This window comes from Melopsittacus undulatus, chromosome 3 (genome assembly GCF_012275295.1).
Source record: "Melopsittacus undulatus isolate bMelUnd1 chromosome 3, bMelUnd1.mat.Z, whole genome shotgun sequence".
In the NCBI taxonomy this organism is placed as follows: Eukaryota; Metazoa; Chordata; class Aves; order Psittaciformes; family Psittaculidae; genus Melopsittacus; species Melopsittacus undulatus.
Genome location: NC_047529.1, coordinates 22,695,342 through 22,712,267, shown reverse-complemented (window position 1 = coordinate 22,712,267; position 16,926 = coordinate 22,695,342). Strand labels below are relative to the sequence as shown.

The window sequence follows — 16,926 nt, the reverse complement described above, 5'->3', positions numbered from 1 at the left end:
GCCTGCCCACGGGGTAGTGAGGCAGCCATGGCTCACCGATGCTTTCTTAAAGTGACTTTAGTGTCTGAACAGCATTGGGCTGGATTTAGTAAGGGGCTGACAGAAAAAAAAACAATTAATGAAGCCTTCCTCTGAGGGCCCTTCCTCTGCCTCCTGCCCCATGGGTCAGGGCTTCTAGTGGTCACTGGCTGCTGGGTGCAACTGCCAGCGGCCCCATGCAAGGCCCCGTGCAAGTCGTGCAATATATTTCAAAGGCTGTGCAAGCCTCGTGTGAACTCTTCACAAGGTGCTGAGTGAGGCGTGCAAATGACTTTGGTGCAGACCATCCTGCACAGTGTGGGACAGGGACTTCTCGGGACGCTGCCACGGGAGCTGCTCCCACTGCTCAGCGTTGTGTTTTCGTGCGGAGCAGATCCACTGGCTGGCATTAGAGACCCGCTCACCACACTGTGAGAAAGCACCTGTAGAATTACAGCAGAGAGAAATCCGAGAGGCTGCAGTGACAAACGCTCGTGAGAAGGGATTGTTTGGGGGGAGAGGAAAAAACCCCGTGTTTGTTTTGGCGAAACACTACATTCCTTCAAATAAATCATCGCAGCACTTGTTTTTGTATTTGCAGAGAAATCGCAACAGACATAACCAGGGACTTAAAGAGGCTTGAAATAACATCCTAGTAAATACCCCATGTTGTTATTTCAACCGAGACCCAAGGAAACATCTGAATTTTACCAAGGAAACCCTCCGCGCACGAGAAAACATCAGCCCGGAGCCCTGCCGGGCTTTGTTTTGCTGCGGTGTCAGTCTCCCGAGGCGGAATTAGCGGTGCTGGGGGAGGCGCGGAGCACCGAGCAGCCTGGGCACCCGAGGCCGCCCCGCAGCCGATCGCTTCTCTCTCCCCCGGCCGCTCCCGCCTCGCTCCACCGCACCATCCTCTGCGGCCCCCGGGGGGAACTGACGGTGGGTGTCCCGCTCCAATGCGGGACAGGGGTCCCGTCAAAATGTGGGGTTCCGAAGCGGAGGCGGGACTGCCCTGTCTCCAGGACGGGACCGGGTTCCCGCGCCCAAGGATGGGGTGGGGGTGACAACACCCCCATGCGGGGAGAAGTTTCCCCCTCCAATGCGGGGGGGGTTCCCCTTTCAGGAACACGCTCCCCTGCAAACAGAGGTGGCTGTGCCCCCCCCTCAAGCCCGGCGGGGGCCGTCGTCCACAGGAGCCGAGTACGGAGGGGTGCGCGTGCCCCCGCGAGGCGGGCCTGGGGGGTCTCACCTGCCGGCGGAGGCGGGGCGGGGGCCGGGGCGCGGGCGGAGCTTCCCCGGGGCGTGGCGGGTGGCCGGCAGGGGGCGCTTCCGCGGCGGCGGGCGGCGGCGGCGGTGGCGGCGGCGGCGGCGGCGGTCGAAGACGATGTTCAAAAGCGGGCGGGGAGCGGCGGCGGCAGCAGCACAGCGCCGAGCACCGGCACCGGGCCGTCGCCATGCGCCTCCGCGCCGCCGCCGCCCTCTGCCTCTGCCTGCTGGGCGCCTGCCGCCTCCGCAGCGGGCTGGAGGCCGCCGCTGTGCGCGGACCGTCGGCGGCCGCTCCCCAGCGACCCTCTGCAGCCGCGCCTTCCTCCGCCTCCTCCTCCTCCTCCTCCACCGCCGCCTCCCCCTTCTCCTCCCAGCCGCGGAGGGACGGAGCTCTCCGCAACGGCACCGTGGTTCCGCACCACTACATGATGGCCCTCTACCAGCGTCTGGCCGCCCGCCGCGTCCCCGGCCGCCGCGCCGACACGGTGACGGGCTTCGCGGAGCGGACGCGCAGCGGTGAGTGAGGGACGTGCGTCCCTCCGCACAGCGCGGAGCTCGGCGGAGCAGCTGGGATGGGGCTGGCCCGCCGGGACCCCGCCGTCGGGTGTGAGGGAGGACCATGGTTGGTCTGATTATGATGTCGTTTAGGAATGGGCTTGGGAATGGGGATGGGGCTTGGAGATGGGCTTGTGGATGAGGATCGGGCTTGGGAACAGATTTGGGATGGAAAGAAAATTGTCCGTTGACTTGGGGATGGAGCTGTGGCTTGCGCACGAGTGTGAGGATGGGGCTTCTACATGGGCTTGGATATGCAGACCGTGTTGTGTGTTACTTTGAGTATCTATTTGAGGACGTACATGGAGACGTATTTTACACGTTGATCTGAGGACGGAGTCGTGCCTGGGGTGGGTTGTGTGGGGGTGTGCATGTGGATAGGGCTTATGCCACGGCTGGGAAGTGGGGTTGTGCGTTAGTCTGAGCACGGGGTGGTGGCATAGGATGGGATGAGCTGGAGCTTAACGGGGTAGGCATCACTTGTTGGACGTGAATGGAGCTGTTCGTTAGTTCGAGCATGGAAATGGGGACGAGTACAGGGATGGGGATGTGTATAGCATGGGATTGTGGTCACGATGGGGATAGTGCCTGGAGCTGGGAATGAGTTCCCAGTGGATATAAAAACTAGGGAGCTGTGCATGAACCTGGGGTAGGGGATGGCGATGGGGCTGCACAAGCAGTCGGGGTAGGGAATGGTGCTCGGGGCTGAGGGTGTAGGCATTTCCCGGGACCTCCACCACTTGGTAGACAGAAGCCCAAAAAGCTCCTTGGGGTACTGCAAAGGGAGCGGCTCAGCCCTGGGTGCCGCTGCTCTCCAGAGCAGCTCCCGCAGACCCTCCGTGAACTCGGCATCGCCGTCCTCTTCTCCCTCTCCCACTTCTTGTGTCTCCTTCATACTCGCGGATCTGGTGATAATAATCAAATAAACACATTTACGGACTTAACAATATATTTTATATATGTGTAATATATATATATATATACATTGAGAAGGTGGCTCGACTGGGGAAAAAATAAAATCCCCATTGAATAAAATAAAAAGACAAACTGAAAAGCAGCTCCAGCCTCCCCCCGTGCCTGTCACCGGCTGCCCCGGGTGGGAGAGCAGCGGCTGTTGGTGCGGAGCAGCCCGCAGCCCCTCAACCCCCATCCCCAAACCCAGCATGGCCGTATCCTGCCGGCAGCCTTGGCCGGGAGGGTTTGGCTTAAAGCTGGTGGGGAAACTGCGGGGAAGCGAGGAGGGACGGGGGGAGGATGCTGCGATGGGCGGGAGGGCAGTGCCCGCCTTGGAAGAGCCGGGGGCAAACTGCGCGTAGGTCCTGGGAAGTTTCAGGGCAAAAATGAAACCAGATGAACTTCTTCAAAGGGATCTCCTGATCTGCTCGTCACAGGAATTTGACATCTGCTTCTAAAATAGTAATAAAAATATTAATATAATAAAGGTAATAGTAATGATGATCATAATAACAGCAAATGATGGGGAGGAAACGCTTTCCCACCCGAAGCACGGTGCAGACTGCAGCTCAGGGCTCTGCCGGCAGCGGGTCGGGGGGCTCGGGCGCAGCACAGCAGCGGTGTTTGCAGATCAGGTTTCTAGTTAGAGAGGGAGAAAATAAAAACCAACCCTTCCAGAACTCATTCATCTCTTCCCCCAACTCCACCTCCTTTAGTTTTGTTTTTTTCCTTTTTTTTTTTTTTTTTAATTCACGTTGAGCATATATAATCAGTACCAGAAACTGCACAAGTCTGCGTCTGGGCTTTGGATCCATCAGGAACAGTGACGGCTTAAAACTGGGCTCATTTTCAGCTTCTGGGAGCGCCTCTGCCAGACACGCTGAGGCACAACGTCTGCGTCCCCGACGTGTGCCTGCGAAGGAAAGATGTTCACAGCATTTCGCTTGGCATGGCTGGGGCTGAGAGGGGTGTGTGATACTAAGGACAGGAGAAACCGCTGACAACCTGCTGTTTGGGGGTGCAGCTGTGCAGTGCGTGTTCTGCTGGGGCTTCAGTGTCAAAACAGGATAGTGATGCAGCTAGGAGCACTGGAACACCCTGGAGGACGGAGAGAAGTCTCCTCAGTCACTTGTTTGAATTGATTCCTCCTTCTCTCTCTGCCTTTTCGTCACTGCTTTTTGTTGTGGTATTTGTTTGTTTGTTTTTTTTTGTGGGTTTTTTTGTGTTTTTTTTTTTTGGGTTTTTTGTTTTTTTTTTTTTTTTTTTTGTTTTGGTTTGGTTTTTGGTGGGTTGTTTTGGTGCCTTCATCCAGGGTAATGTTCCTGGATACTGGCTGTGTCCCAGCTGCGATGCTCCGTGAGCCTTGATGCAAGGCAGTGATCTCCCCCCTGAGCTCCGTGTCCCTTGTGCCTCTGTAAAGAAAGCTTGGCTTCAGCTCGCTGGATTTTTATAGCTTTTTTCCTCTTTTTTTGTTTTATTTTTGGTTTATCTCATGCAGATGCCTCCCCAGCAACCCTCGAGCAGCGGTACCTCTTCGACATCTCCAGCTTGCCCGACACAGAGGAGGTGACGGGTGCGGAGCTGCGGATCCTGCGCACCCTCCCCGAAAACCTGAGCTTGGCCCTGTCCCCCGAAGGCACGTTCCACCACCTCCTCCTCTCCACCTGCCCGAGCCAAGACGGTGAGGAGCCCCGGCTGCTGGACTCCAGGGCTGCAGACACTGTGGACGCGGGCTTCTCCAGATGGGAGGTGTTTGATGTCTGGGAAGCCCTGCGGGATTGGAGGGAGAGGTCTCTCTCGGGCAAGCTGCGGTGCTTCCTGCTGAGGATCGTTTCGGATCAGTCGGGGCGGCTCCTGTCCCCCCGGCAGCTGGGGTTCAGCAAACCCCAGCCACAGCCTCACGAGAGAGCCCTGCTCGTGGCCTTCTCCCGGACACAGAGGAAGGAGAACCTCTTCAAGGAGATCCGGGATAAGATTAAGTCCCTGGGCAGCCCCCTCTTCTTGGAGCCCCTCGATCCTGTCCAGGAGGCTTTCCCGAAGCGGAGGAAGAGACGGACCACCATCGCCACCCGGACTGGGGGCAGAGGCCATGGGAAGAAGGCTAAGACCCGCTGCAGCAGGAAGCCCCTGCATGTGAACTTCAAGGAACTGGGCTGGGACGACTGGATAATTGCCCCCCTGGATTACGAGGCGTATCACTGCGAGGGGGTCTGCGACTTCCCCCTACGCTCCCACCTGGAACCCACCAACCATGCCATTATCCAGACCCTGATGAACTCCATGGACCCGGAGTCCACCCCCCCCAGCTGCTGCGTGCCCTCCAAGCTCAGCCCCATCAGCATCCTATACATAGACTCTGGGAACAATGTGGTTTACAAACAGTATGAGGACATGGTCGTGGAGACGTGTGGCTGCAGGTAGCAATTTCTGCAGCTCTCCCCTTCCCCTCCCTGCCCAGTCCACAGCAGTCCAGCAGCCTTACCCCATTTTATATATATAAATGCAAATATATATATATATAAAATATATATATACACACATGCACACTTTGGTGTGTGCCTTTCCAAAAACCAAGCTCAGAGCAGGTGTCCCCTCCCTTCGTGGGGCTGTCCTGGCCATGAGCCTGGAAGGTATGGAAGATGCCTTCCCCGGACAGCGAGGCTGTAGCTTGGTCTGCTCCGGGCCCTCCCAAAGACAGTGTGACTACCACCACTCCTGCAGGGTTTCCCGGGGCTCAGCCAGAGGTGGTACTCTATGGTGGGAGGCAGGGCTCCCTGCCTAGACCTCCTGCCACCTCTGTGCCATGCCTGCTCCCACCAGCAGGGGGGCAGAGCCCCTGGGAATGCCTTCGCAGCCTCCGAGCTCTGCCTGGTCCACTCCACTTGCTCAAGCTGAGCTGACACTTGATTTCTCAAAGGGTTCGGAAAACATCTGGCTAAAATTGTCTCGGTGTGGGGGATAACCTGGGAGGGGATGGAGTGGTGACTGCAGCAGAGGGATCAGGCCAGAATCACCCTCTGGCTGTGGAGGTGGGGTGAAAGTAAGATTGGAACACTTTTGTCTGCGTTAAAGGAGTTTTTCTGGCTTCCTTCGCATCACTGCCTTGGGTTTGCATTGGGGAAAAACAAGGGATCCTCGGGGAAAGGTGGGAGGTGGAGAGCGTGCAGCCATGGTGGGGTTGAAGTCATTTGGTCCAGACCTGTTTGCAGTGGGGAGAGATTTGTTCTTCTGCTACTGGGGACAGAAAAGGAGATCCCTGTAACTGGATGTGAGCAAGAGTTGGGGTTGAAATAGAGCTCATGCTTTCAGCAGAGATAGGAACTGCCTGGTAAGGTGTTACCTGGGGATGCCCTGGTTCTGTGTGTTCTGAAGTGCTAGCCTTGCTGCTGATGTCCTGCAGGAGGTACCGGCTGGCTGGTCCCATACCTTTCTGGCAAAACCCCACCTTTCCAAGGCACATCAGGAAATCAGCACCAACGTCAGGCCCACAAGTCGTGCAGCTGTCCTCAGTGTGCTGAGAGAGAAGCAGAAGTCCGGAGTTCCCTGGGGAACAGCCATTTTGCCTGGGTTCTTTTTCCAAATAATCTCTATAAAAGCACTAAGCTCCACCCCACCTTCTTTGGCACTGATTTCTCAGTGAGCTCCGTCCCTCCCTGGAGTGCCTGCCTCTTGCTGTTCTACCAAGGGACTTGTATCCACTGGGAACAGACATTTCCCATGCAAAAAGCTGAACCCCACCCTCAGAGACCACTGTGTAAAGCGGGGTGCTTTGATCCATTCTGAAAGGGCTATGGAATATTAGTAACTCAGGAGCTGAAGTATAAATTATGCCTTTAAATCAGAGAAGCTTTGCATCCATGCCAGGGGATATTTGGGATGCTGGGAAGTATTTCTGCTGCACCCCAGTGGCTTTTGGTACTGAACTTAGTCTTCATGGCTGGGTTGGCTTAGACTAGAGATGCACTTGCACATATTTTGCTTCTGATAGTTTGGTTTTTACTGGTGGTCAAGGTGTTGGCACATAAACATCAATGCTTATTAGTGACAATAATAATGTGCTTTTGGGTGACATAAATCCTACTGGAAAACACAAGGTTTGTTTTCTATATAAAGCCTTTTTTCTTCCATGGCAAGGGTGTTCTGGTAGAGAGGAATAAGCCTAAACAGGGCAATGAGGGGATCACCTCAAAAAGCTCTACCAAGATCCAAATTATTTCAAAGATCAGGAAAGCCCCAGTGCAGTCCCAACAGCTCCGTCTCCCCAGGAAAACAGTACGTCAGCAGGGAGAACACATCAATAACAGTGACATAACCTTCACAGCCTCCCTCCATCCTCACCCCAAAGAGGTCTGCTCTGCATCCACAGGCTGTGGCTGGTGGTAAACCGGAGGAGCAAGAGTGGCACGTGTAAGTCTCGCATGAACTTCCTTGAAGCAGCTCTGGCTTTACGTCCATATCTGAGAGGAAAATCTGGCTCCACACGTCAGTGTGAATGTAAATATATATTAACTGCAATGAACCTGTACCCAGGAGGATGTTCAGAGTTGGAGGTTAGTGGGGTACAGGAAGAATCAGGTCCATGCTGTTAGGTTTCCTCACTGTCAGCATGTTTAGGGGGTGTGAGGAGCAGCCAGTGGATGCAGAGGGGCGGGCAGGAGGGCTCATGGGTTTCCTCTGAGCTTGGGCTTCAGCATAAGTAGTGAGGGGAAGGAGGTTGGCATGGGCAGCACTGGAGCTGCTTGCTCTGGAAACACTCCATCATTTGTAGAATTATCGAGCTCTCAAAGTACCTAACTTTTCAATTGCTGCTGTCTACTTGATGTTTTTTCTCACTGCTGAGACAATTTTGTTAATGTTTTAGTTTCTTTTATCCCCCTCCCCTTCCTCTAAATAGTTGTGGTGGAGGCTGGTGAGCAGGTCAAATCCAGGCAAGATACATATAGCTCCTGGCTGATGGCTCTTGTGAGCCTTGGCCAAACAGATATCCTGAGACCTGGTTCTGTGGAACCGTGTCCAAGGGGGTGCTGACACCAGCAAACTCCAATTCTTGTGGCTCTTGTTCAGCCACAGCTGCAAGTAATGGACAGACAGACAGCTGTCAGCCACCTCAGGTATGGAGGTGCCCAGCGGAGAGCAGGGAGATGGATTGGGCTTTTGATGCTTTACCCGGACCCCAGTTCTAGGGTGCTGTGTGGTGTTTGGGCTCTGTTGTGAGTCCCATGATGGCTTTGCTGGCCCTGAGGAGAATCAGAGTCACAGTCCAGACTTCAGAACTGGAGCTGCAATAAATGAGGAGGGTGAGGATTCGGGGTTTTGCCCATGGAAGAGCCAGTCCAGATGCAGGTACCTCTCCCTAAACAGGCATATTTAGTGGGAGACACTTCAGCCCACCAGGGTGAGCCCAGTAGCAGTGTGGCCCTTTGTGTTCACATCCCTGGTGACAACATCGTGCCAGCACTATCTTTAGAGAGCATCTGCTCCTTTCCTAGGTGAACAACCTCTGGAGAACAACAGGAGGGAGAAGGATGGTGTTGGACCTTCTTTCTGTTTGCCTACCAGGGCAGGGGGGGGGCAGCTCTCTGCCTGGGGCTGCTCCAGGGGGATGAGCAGGGCAAGGCTGGGTCCTCTTCATGGGTAGCTTCCCATTCTCTCTGGGCAAGTGTATTGGCCACAGCAGTTGGCAGTCACATTGCTCATTGCTCCTGAAGGAATGTTTTCAGAGCAAAAGCCACCAGTCCTCCTTTTCTGAATCCTTGTGTGATGCTGCAAGGGCTGCCTATCCATTCACAGATAAATTCAGAGGTTGCACCAAAACAGTGGGATTAGGCTTGGAAAACAGCCAGGGAAGCCATCACAGATGGAGGTGCTGAGCCCTGGTAGGGTGTGAAATCTTTTCCAGGCAGGGAGATTCCCATGGCTGAGATGCTGCAGCCCTGCCATGTTGGGGAGCAACGCAGGGACCTGTCTGCAAAGAGCATGGAAGAGTAAACCCTGCTTCCAGAGGCAGGCAAGAGAGGCGTAAACCCTGCTTCCAGAGGCAGGTAAGAGAGGCATCAGCTGCAGGATGGTGGTAGCCCAGCTCTGGAGCTGGTCCTCCACAGAGCATCACTTTCTAACGCCATAGAAACATTCCAGAAAAATATATTTCTGATCAGTCAACTCTTGCCTGAGTTGATATTCGGGCACCCATAAAAATTATAAATAGGAGAGCAGGGTTCGAAGATGGACAAATATGAATTCAGTAGACTCAGAGTGGTTTTAATGGATAATTATAGGTTCTCAATCTGCAGTATTTATACAACCTTTCCAGTTTTAAAAACCCAACAGTTTCCATGCAGAGTACATTTTACTGGAGGATTAGTTTGGCCTTCAGCACCATTTTTATCTGCAGGATATAATCATAGTGAAGCTAGAAATATTAAGCATTTGAAAAGGACTGTGTATCTATGCTTAACTGCCTTCCTCCCCTCTTACACGGGAGTGTCATTGTGCAGGAACAGGGAATACAGAGAGTGATCCCATTTTGGAAGTGCTGGGCTGGGAGTCAGAGAAGTATGCCTGGCTGGGACAGGATTGGTGCATATGCCTTGTTTTGGGGCTCCTTGAGTTCTGTGAAACTACAGCCTGTGTTTAAGCCGCTGCCTGTGTTGTGTCCCAACGCCCCCTTCCGGTGGAGTCCCATAGCAGGGACATTTGGAAGCAAAATGCCTTTATGGCCAATTTAACTGCCTGATGACCATGTGCCTCTGGCCTAGAAATAATTGCCAGGAAACGCAGATTTTATTTCGTTTCATTTTCTTTTTTAAGGCATAATTGTTTGTGTTTTTTTAAAATTCTCTTAAACTAAGCGGATTGTCTAGCCTTCCCCCCCTCCCTTTTTGTTTTTACATCGTACTTCAGATCCAACGTTAAAAGGAAAAGAAGTATCTCCTGTCAGGGATAAGCATGTTCAGATGGAAAAGGACTTGATTCATGCTTGCAGCAGCTTCTCCCTGGCATAGCTGCATTGATCCCAATGGTCTTACTTCTGGTAAGCAGACAAAGCCATGTTCTCTTTGTCTGTTTCCTGATGTGTGGTGTACCTGTAAGGAAGACTGGACAGGCATCACTTCCGATTAAAAGCAAACCCCAAGCCTTGTGCCTTCTGGTCAAGTCAGAATGCCAGTGACTTCTGTGTGTCATATAGTTTTTAAGTCATGTCTTGATTACACAACTCTCACTACTGGAAAGAACTGGGTAGGTCTGCAGAGATTTATTGGTCACACTCCTGTTGCAAGACAAGCAGCTCCTTTCACTGTTGGTGGTTTTAAGTCCTTATCCCACAGACCTAAGTGTGTGTTTAGGGAGAGTCACCTGTGCTGGCCCCCATGTAACAGCAGACACGTGCACTGCTGTTTGCAGTGCTGTCTCTTGCAGGATGAGACAAAAGAGGCTGTGACATCACTTAGGATGCTCGAGGGATGCTGGTCCCATGGAACTACAGCTGTGAAAGTGGAGTGGAGTACCTTGGCATACTGATGGAATGCCTTTGGCTTTGCTCCCCAGACTTAACAGGGGTATTGCCATGAGCTTCAGCTTGATGTTCTTGTCTGTGATAGCAGCATCCACAGGTAGTTATTCATGTCAAAAACCACGTGACATATGTTGCTATGATTAGTATGTCATAAATATCAATAGAGCTCATACTCCAGTTAGAGCAAAACTGGTGGGAAATGTCATGATTTCCTGCTGAGCATGTAGCAAGTCCTGAAACATGAGTGCCTTCTCTTTTGTTTGCAATGGGGCAGCACTGCAGTGTGTCAGGGAGGAAAAAAACCTGCATGGGGCAACATCAGTGAGAGTCTGCGTATTGGAAGGGGGTAGTCACCCAAAATGAGGCTGTGCCACTATATTTGAAAGATGGCCAGACCCAAAGGCTATCACATGGACCTTGGCTGGGCAGTGTGCTTGCTGTGTCTTGGGTAGAACCAGAGTTATGGTGAGAATTTCTCACTATTCACATCACCCTCTGAGGAGGTGAATGGGCAGGAAAACCTACGTGGGCAAAGCCAAGCTCTGGTCTTTGAGAGTGGCATGGTTCTTCTTTTAAGTCACCATGACCAGCAGATGGAGAGATTTTGTGTGTCCCACTGGCATCAGAGCAGTGTTCCCTGACATCAAGGATCCCTTCATGGTTATGCGGGGTCCAAACAGGGATGCTGAGTGGCAGGAGCAGACTCCAGCAGTGTGCTCACTACAGAAGTGTGTCCTCTGTGAAACACTTTGGAAAGAGGAGCTGTGGAGTAACTGTTCTATGGATGAGGAGTTGCTGATGATCAGGAGCCTGTGACCTTGTGTGGAGGGGGAATAGTTTTTCTGCCTTCCCCGTCTTTGAATGAATGGCTGGTAGAAGAGTAAGATGTCCCACCAGGCTGGTGTATGTGACATCCTGAATTCTTTCATAAGCTGATTTATGTCTTCCAGGGTAAAACCAGCTACATTCAGTCTTTTAAGGCTCTTTATTCCTGGTACAGCAAGTTGTGGGGTTTGGAGATGTCTCTGAAAATCAGTTATGCCCTATCAGCAAGAGTTCTGGACCTCCAAAAGATGACCAAACTATGGAATCTGCTGACCAAAAACCCAACCCTGCATCTCAAAGGATGTTTTGCAGTCTTGCACTTCAAGATGTATGAAGCCCATGCAGCTGCTTTTTCCTTTTACTGCCACCAGTATCTGAGCAGCCCCTGGATTTACTGTGATGGAGAGGAGCTGATCTATATGATGGTGGGAAGGAGCACACCGGTGGATTGACTGATGCACTGTGTTTGACTGTGGCTGAGCAGACTAGGGCAGGAAGCACTGGGCAGCAGAGCTCATGGAGACTGGCTTTGAAAAATCTTAAACCAAGCTTGGTCCATTCCAGGAAAGGACTGAAAACAAAACCCAGCCATTTTTCAGTGTTTTTTTTTTTTTTTCAGCAGGTTTTGCTCTTTGTTTTTCTGTCATCACCACTTACTAGGTCATTTGTACATTCTGTGAGCTCATTTTTCTGCTTCGATACTTGTGCTCATACTTCAGGCTTTCAGGATGGGGACTGTGCAGACTTGCTGTAGTGTTTGGTGAGCAGGGGAGAGGAGTCTGTGCATTCAATTGGGGGACAGTGGGGGGATGGTTCTAGCAAGGTTGAAGCCGGTGGGAGGAGAGGACCTGCTCACAGTGGGTCACACTCTCAAGTACTTTTCTGATGGAAGTTGGAAGTGTTTCAGTCTCCCTTCCCCTCCACTTTGCTGGGGGGTCAAATTATGCTGATGCCACACAGTTCTCCACCATCAGAGTCTGGGTCAAGCCCAGCCTCCTTGTCGCTGTTTCACTGGCTTTGGTCCCAGGTTTTGAGGAGATGATAGTAGTGTTCCTCACAGTGTTCTATTCATTTCCTCCGTCCTGCCTTGGCAAATTGGTACAAGGGGATCAGTTAGGAAAAAACCCAAGGGGCACAGTTACAAAGTTTAGGGCTCCCTTGCTCCCAGGCTAGACATTCCTGGTTGCTGGGAACTGCCAAATACCAAGGGAGCTTAGCCAGCAGCAGCAGAGCATGGAATAACATCCACAGGCCGGGAAAAGGAGTGGTCAAACGTGGAGAAGCTGGGCTTTGGTCCTCAGAGAGGTGCCAAAGTTAAGTGTTTGTGTAGGCAGTGATCAGCTGGGGATGGGGCATTTTGTAGGGCAGCTCATGCCCTCCTTGGCTGGGGGTGGTGGTCACTCTGGTTACATTCGCCCCATGTAATAGACCTTTCAAATAGTGCAGGAAAGGAAGGGTCTGAGTTTCTGAGGTGCTGAATATGCAGTGTTCCCATGTGCTTCAGTCAAAGCCACACTTGTGCAGTGCCTTTGCAAACCATGGTCTTACAACTGAAGGAGTACTTAGTGGCTTTGCCCACCTGGAATCTCCAGCTCCATCTTGTGCTATGGCTTTTTGCTGGAGGAGCTGGTGGGGAAGCTGCTCACAAGAACTGAACCCATGTATGCACAGGGAAAGTCCTGCTCCACTCTTGGTGCTCCCCATGTCAAATGCAGGCAGGAGCAAGGCCAGCCCTGCTTGCTTCCAGTTTGCTAAGTCACTATGTATGCCATCACTGTGTGCTCTTCTGGAGTCAAGTCAACACTATCTGGAGCACCTTGACAAAACAAGTCTCTCTGCTAGTCAGTTGTGGTTTTATTTATATGTTATTTTCTTTGATCAGAAAGGAAACTAGCAAAAATTGAAAAAGGACTCATGTTTCCTACAGCCATATCTCTAGTAGTTATGATTCTTGAAGCAGTACTCATATCCCTGTGTGTGCCTCTAAGCTATCCATGTATTTGTTCTGCTTTTTCAGGTCTGAGTGTGTGAAATATCTCTAAAAAAGATAATTCTGTAAGTGATGGTGTAAATGTGTTCTTTGTATGTATTCTAAAGTTTAAATAGGTTGTACATATGGGATTGTAAATGAACTGTAAACAGCAATCTATATTTTCTTGAATATATTATATAGCAGTATATATTTGTTAAATAAGTATTCTTGTATACTCTTCAATAGCCTTCTTAATATTTTGTACAGCTAAGTTTATTAAATATTTTATTGATAATTATATCTCTGCAAGGACTTTTCTTTTGAAGACTTGTGCCTGAGTCCTGAAATCTGACAGCTCATTTCAGAGCAACCTTCATCAGTCACCTTTACTTCCTGAGCTACCCAAGATGTTAAAACCCAAAATGAAAAAGCCATTCATTTTAAACTGCCTTCTGTGGCAACCTCAGGTATTTTCCAAGAAAAAAAGGTGTAGAACAGTGAGTGTTTGCAATGCATTTGTCATGGGATTGTACATACATTTTCTTCCCTGTGTTTCTGAGTAAAGATCACTTGCCTTAACTATGCAGCTCCAGCAAGCCAAACAGGATTCTCTCCATTGATATGAATAGAAAGTTTTAGAGACTCAGAACCATTGAACTGAAGGGGTAGATGTGAGAGCTGGAAGACTGTCCCCAGCTCAGATCTTGCTTGTGACCACACAAAGCTGGCCTGATGGGTTTGCCTTGAGCACAGGACTCTGCCTGGGCAGAGGCCAGCTCGCTGTGGTCCCTGCAGAGGAAACCCAAGGGAATGAAAGGGGTGAGGAAGCAACCTGACTTGGTTATGCCTGGTCAAAATATCTCCTTAGGAAATTAGGATGGAATTGGGAATTTCAAAATTTGGGAAATAAAAAAGATACAGAGAGGAATATAGTAGAGAGTCCTTTCCCCGCAAATGAGGTCTGGTAGTTTCATTCCTATAGGTATCACTGGTACACATCATATATTGCCTAGTTTTTGAGAGATTAGGCTGCTTAGTACTACCACAGTGAATATTTTGTTAAAGATTGCTTTTAATTGACTATGTTGCTTTTTTCAGTCTATTCTTCCCTTTTTCAGATTTTCTTTTTTTTTTTTTACTAGCTAGTAAAGCACCCTGGGACATGAAATCCCTTTGCATTTCTAGTGGGTGAACTTACAAAGTTATGGAATATCCAGAAAGCAGAGAATCTGTAAGATTAGCTTAATTCATCACATTAAATCCTCATTATCACAAAGTGATAATTCCATAGGAATACAGCTGCGTTGGACTGTTCTATTTTGGTGCAAAGCAGTAGGAATACAGGGACAAAAGGAAACTCCTGTCTTGCACAAAATATTTTTGTGCCGAAGTTCATGTCATGTCACCTCTGTTGTCCTGGTCTTGGTCAACCCATCACTTGGGTCTCTCTAAGCCTGTGTGCAATCCTACTGACTTTATTGATGCTGTACTGGGGCTGTAATTGGAGTTACACCATTCTGGATGCTTAAAATCCCAGGGTGGGGTGTGTTTGTGGGTGAAAATACAGGTTCCTTCCTACTAAACATAAGTTGTGGTACGCCCTGCATGATGAGAGCAGATGATGTTCACACTTCAAAACATTTATATTCTGTAAAAGGTATTTCTGCTCCTAACATATTAGAACAGCTGGATCCTTATCAATTTTAAGGGTGCCTGTTCGGGAAAAGGAGTAGCTGAGTTCTGACGCTGGGAAAGCCTGTTTTCCCCAATTCCAAACCACCTCCATACACAAAGCATTCTCTTAATGTATGAAACACAGTGTAGTGTAGAGCTTGGGTGCTTTAACTTGAGTTTGAAGTATTTGTAAACCGGGAGAATGGGGGACATCCCCACTGCCTCTTTCATTGTGAATTCCTTCAAATAGGATGGAAGAAACTTTCCTTTGTGTGTCTCACTGGCAAACACTGCAGTCAGGTAGTCAGATGTTTCAAACAACATTCTGCAGGATAAGGAAGGGGATTCTCCCCTTCTATTCCCCCCTCATGAGATCCACCTGCAGTACTGCATCCAGCTCTGCGGCCTCCAACACAAGAGGGATGTGGACCTCTTGGAGTGAGTGCAGAGGAGGCCATGAAGATGCTTATGGGGCTGGAGCACCTCTGCTGTCGAGACAGGCTGAGAGAGCTGGGCTTGTTCAGCCTGGAGAAGAGCTGGGGAGACATTAAAGCAGTTTCCAGTACCTAAATGGGCCCACAAGAAATCTAGAGAGGGACTTTTTACACGGGCATGTAGGAATAGGACAAGGGGGAACGGCTTTAGATTGAAAAAGGGCAGATTTACACTAGATATTAGGACGAAAGTCTTCACTATAAGGTTAGTGAGGCACTGGCACAGGGTGCCCAGGGAAGCTGTGGCTGCCCAGTCCCTGGTAGTGTTCAAGGCCAGGCTGGAAGGAGCTTCGAGTAACCTGCTATAGCAGAAGGTGTCCCTGCCTGTGGCAGGGATTTGGAACTGGATGAGCTTTAAGGTCCTTTATATCTCAAACCATTCTATAATTTTTTTAGCTGCTGTAAACCACTTTCCACAACACAAATACTTCCCTGCAAGCACATTCTTACAGTGACAGAATGGTTTGGGTTGGAAGGCAATATGTGGGATGGAAAAAACTAACCCATTTATTGTGAGCTTAATCATGTGAAAACAGTCTTTAATTAATTCTCTCCCTGCCTGTCCCATCTGAGCATGCGTGTCAGGCTGTTTCATAACTTCAGCATGATGCTTCTGAGAGTAACAATCACTTCTGGCAGCTGGCATGTATTGTTACTGCTCTATCTGCTGCTTGTACTCCAACCCCATCAGCTGTGCCAGGAATATATGGTGTTTTAATGATTCCTGGTCACTCACAAACACTCTCTGGATTCTTATTCTGTGAATGTGCCAGGAATGAGAACATTTGCCTGCAAGTGAAGTCTCAGATACTTACTGTGGTTGGGAATCTGAGTGTGACCTGTGACACAGAGTAAAGCAAGTCTCTTGGGTCTAGTAAGTTTATCCAAATCCAGTAATAACTTGAGTGACTTTATAAATGATAACATTGAACATCTTGTTCAAAATCTTTGCTGGCAATTAGCTAGACCAAAGAAAGGGACAGGGAGTGGATGCATGTAAAAAGCCATTATCTGTAAAATCATAGAATTATAGAATAGTTAGGGTTGGAAAGGAGCTTAAGATCATCCAGTTCCAACCCCCCTGCCATGGGCAGGGACACCTCACACTAAACCATATCACCCAAGGCTTCATCCAACCTGGCCTTGAACACTGACAGGGATGAAGCATTCACAACCTCCCTGGGCAACCCATTCCAGTGCCTCACCACCCTTACAGTAAAGAATTTCTAAATACAGATGACCTCAACTGCAGAGGAGAGATAATCTCTTGTGGCTTATGTATGTGATGTCTCCTGTGAGTTGAAAAACTGGTGTTTAGCTTAGAGTCCAACCCCAAATTCTTTACCATAAACACTGGGCAAGCACTTATCAAGCTTCTTGAAGGGACAAACCTCACTAATTCACACACTCTATAGCTCATTCAAAGCAGCAAACACAGAGCTGGAGAGAGGAAGGGGAAACAATGATTGATTATCTTGGAGTGCCTCTGGATAAAAATGCTCAAGTGAATCAGGTGCCTACCACCCACTGGTTTTCTCTGCACTTCGCAGATGCCTACTTCACTTGTGAAATTTGAGGTTTGGCAAGTAATTTAGTGAATTTTGTATGCATAAAGTAATGAAGAGAGTGAACAAGTTGTAAAGTAAAGAATCGAG

At 50.0% G+C, this 16,926-nt stretch overlaps 1 protein-coding gene across 1 annotated transcript; it reads left to right on the top strand.

Moving 5' to 3' along the window:
• The first annotated feature begins 1,472 nt into the window (after window positions 1–1,472).
• Window positions 1,473–5,214, top strand: GDF7 (growth differentiation factor 7). Its single transcript, XM_031046578.2, has 2 exons — window positions 1,473–1,800; window positions 4,292–5,214. Exons 1-2 carry the CDS (start codon window positions 1,473–1,475, stop codon window positions 5,212–5,214), a joined length of 1,251 nt encoding a protein of 416 aa, XP_030902438.2.
• Window positions 5,215–16,926: the final 11,712 nt, after the last annotated feature.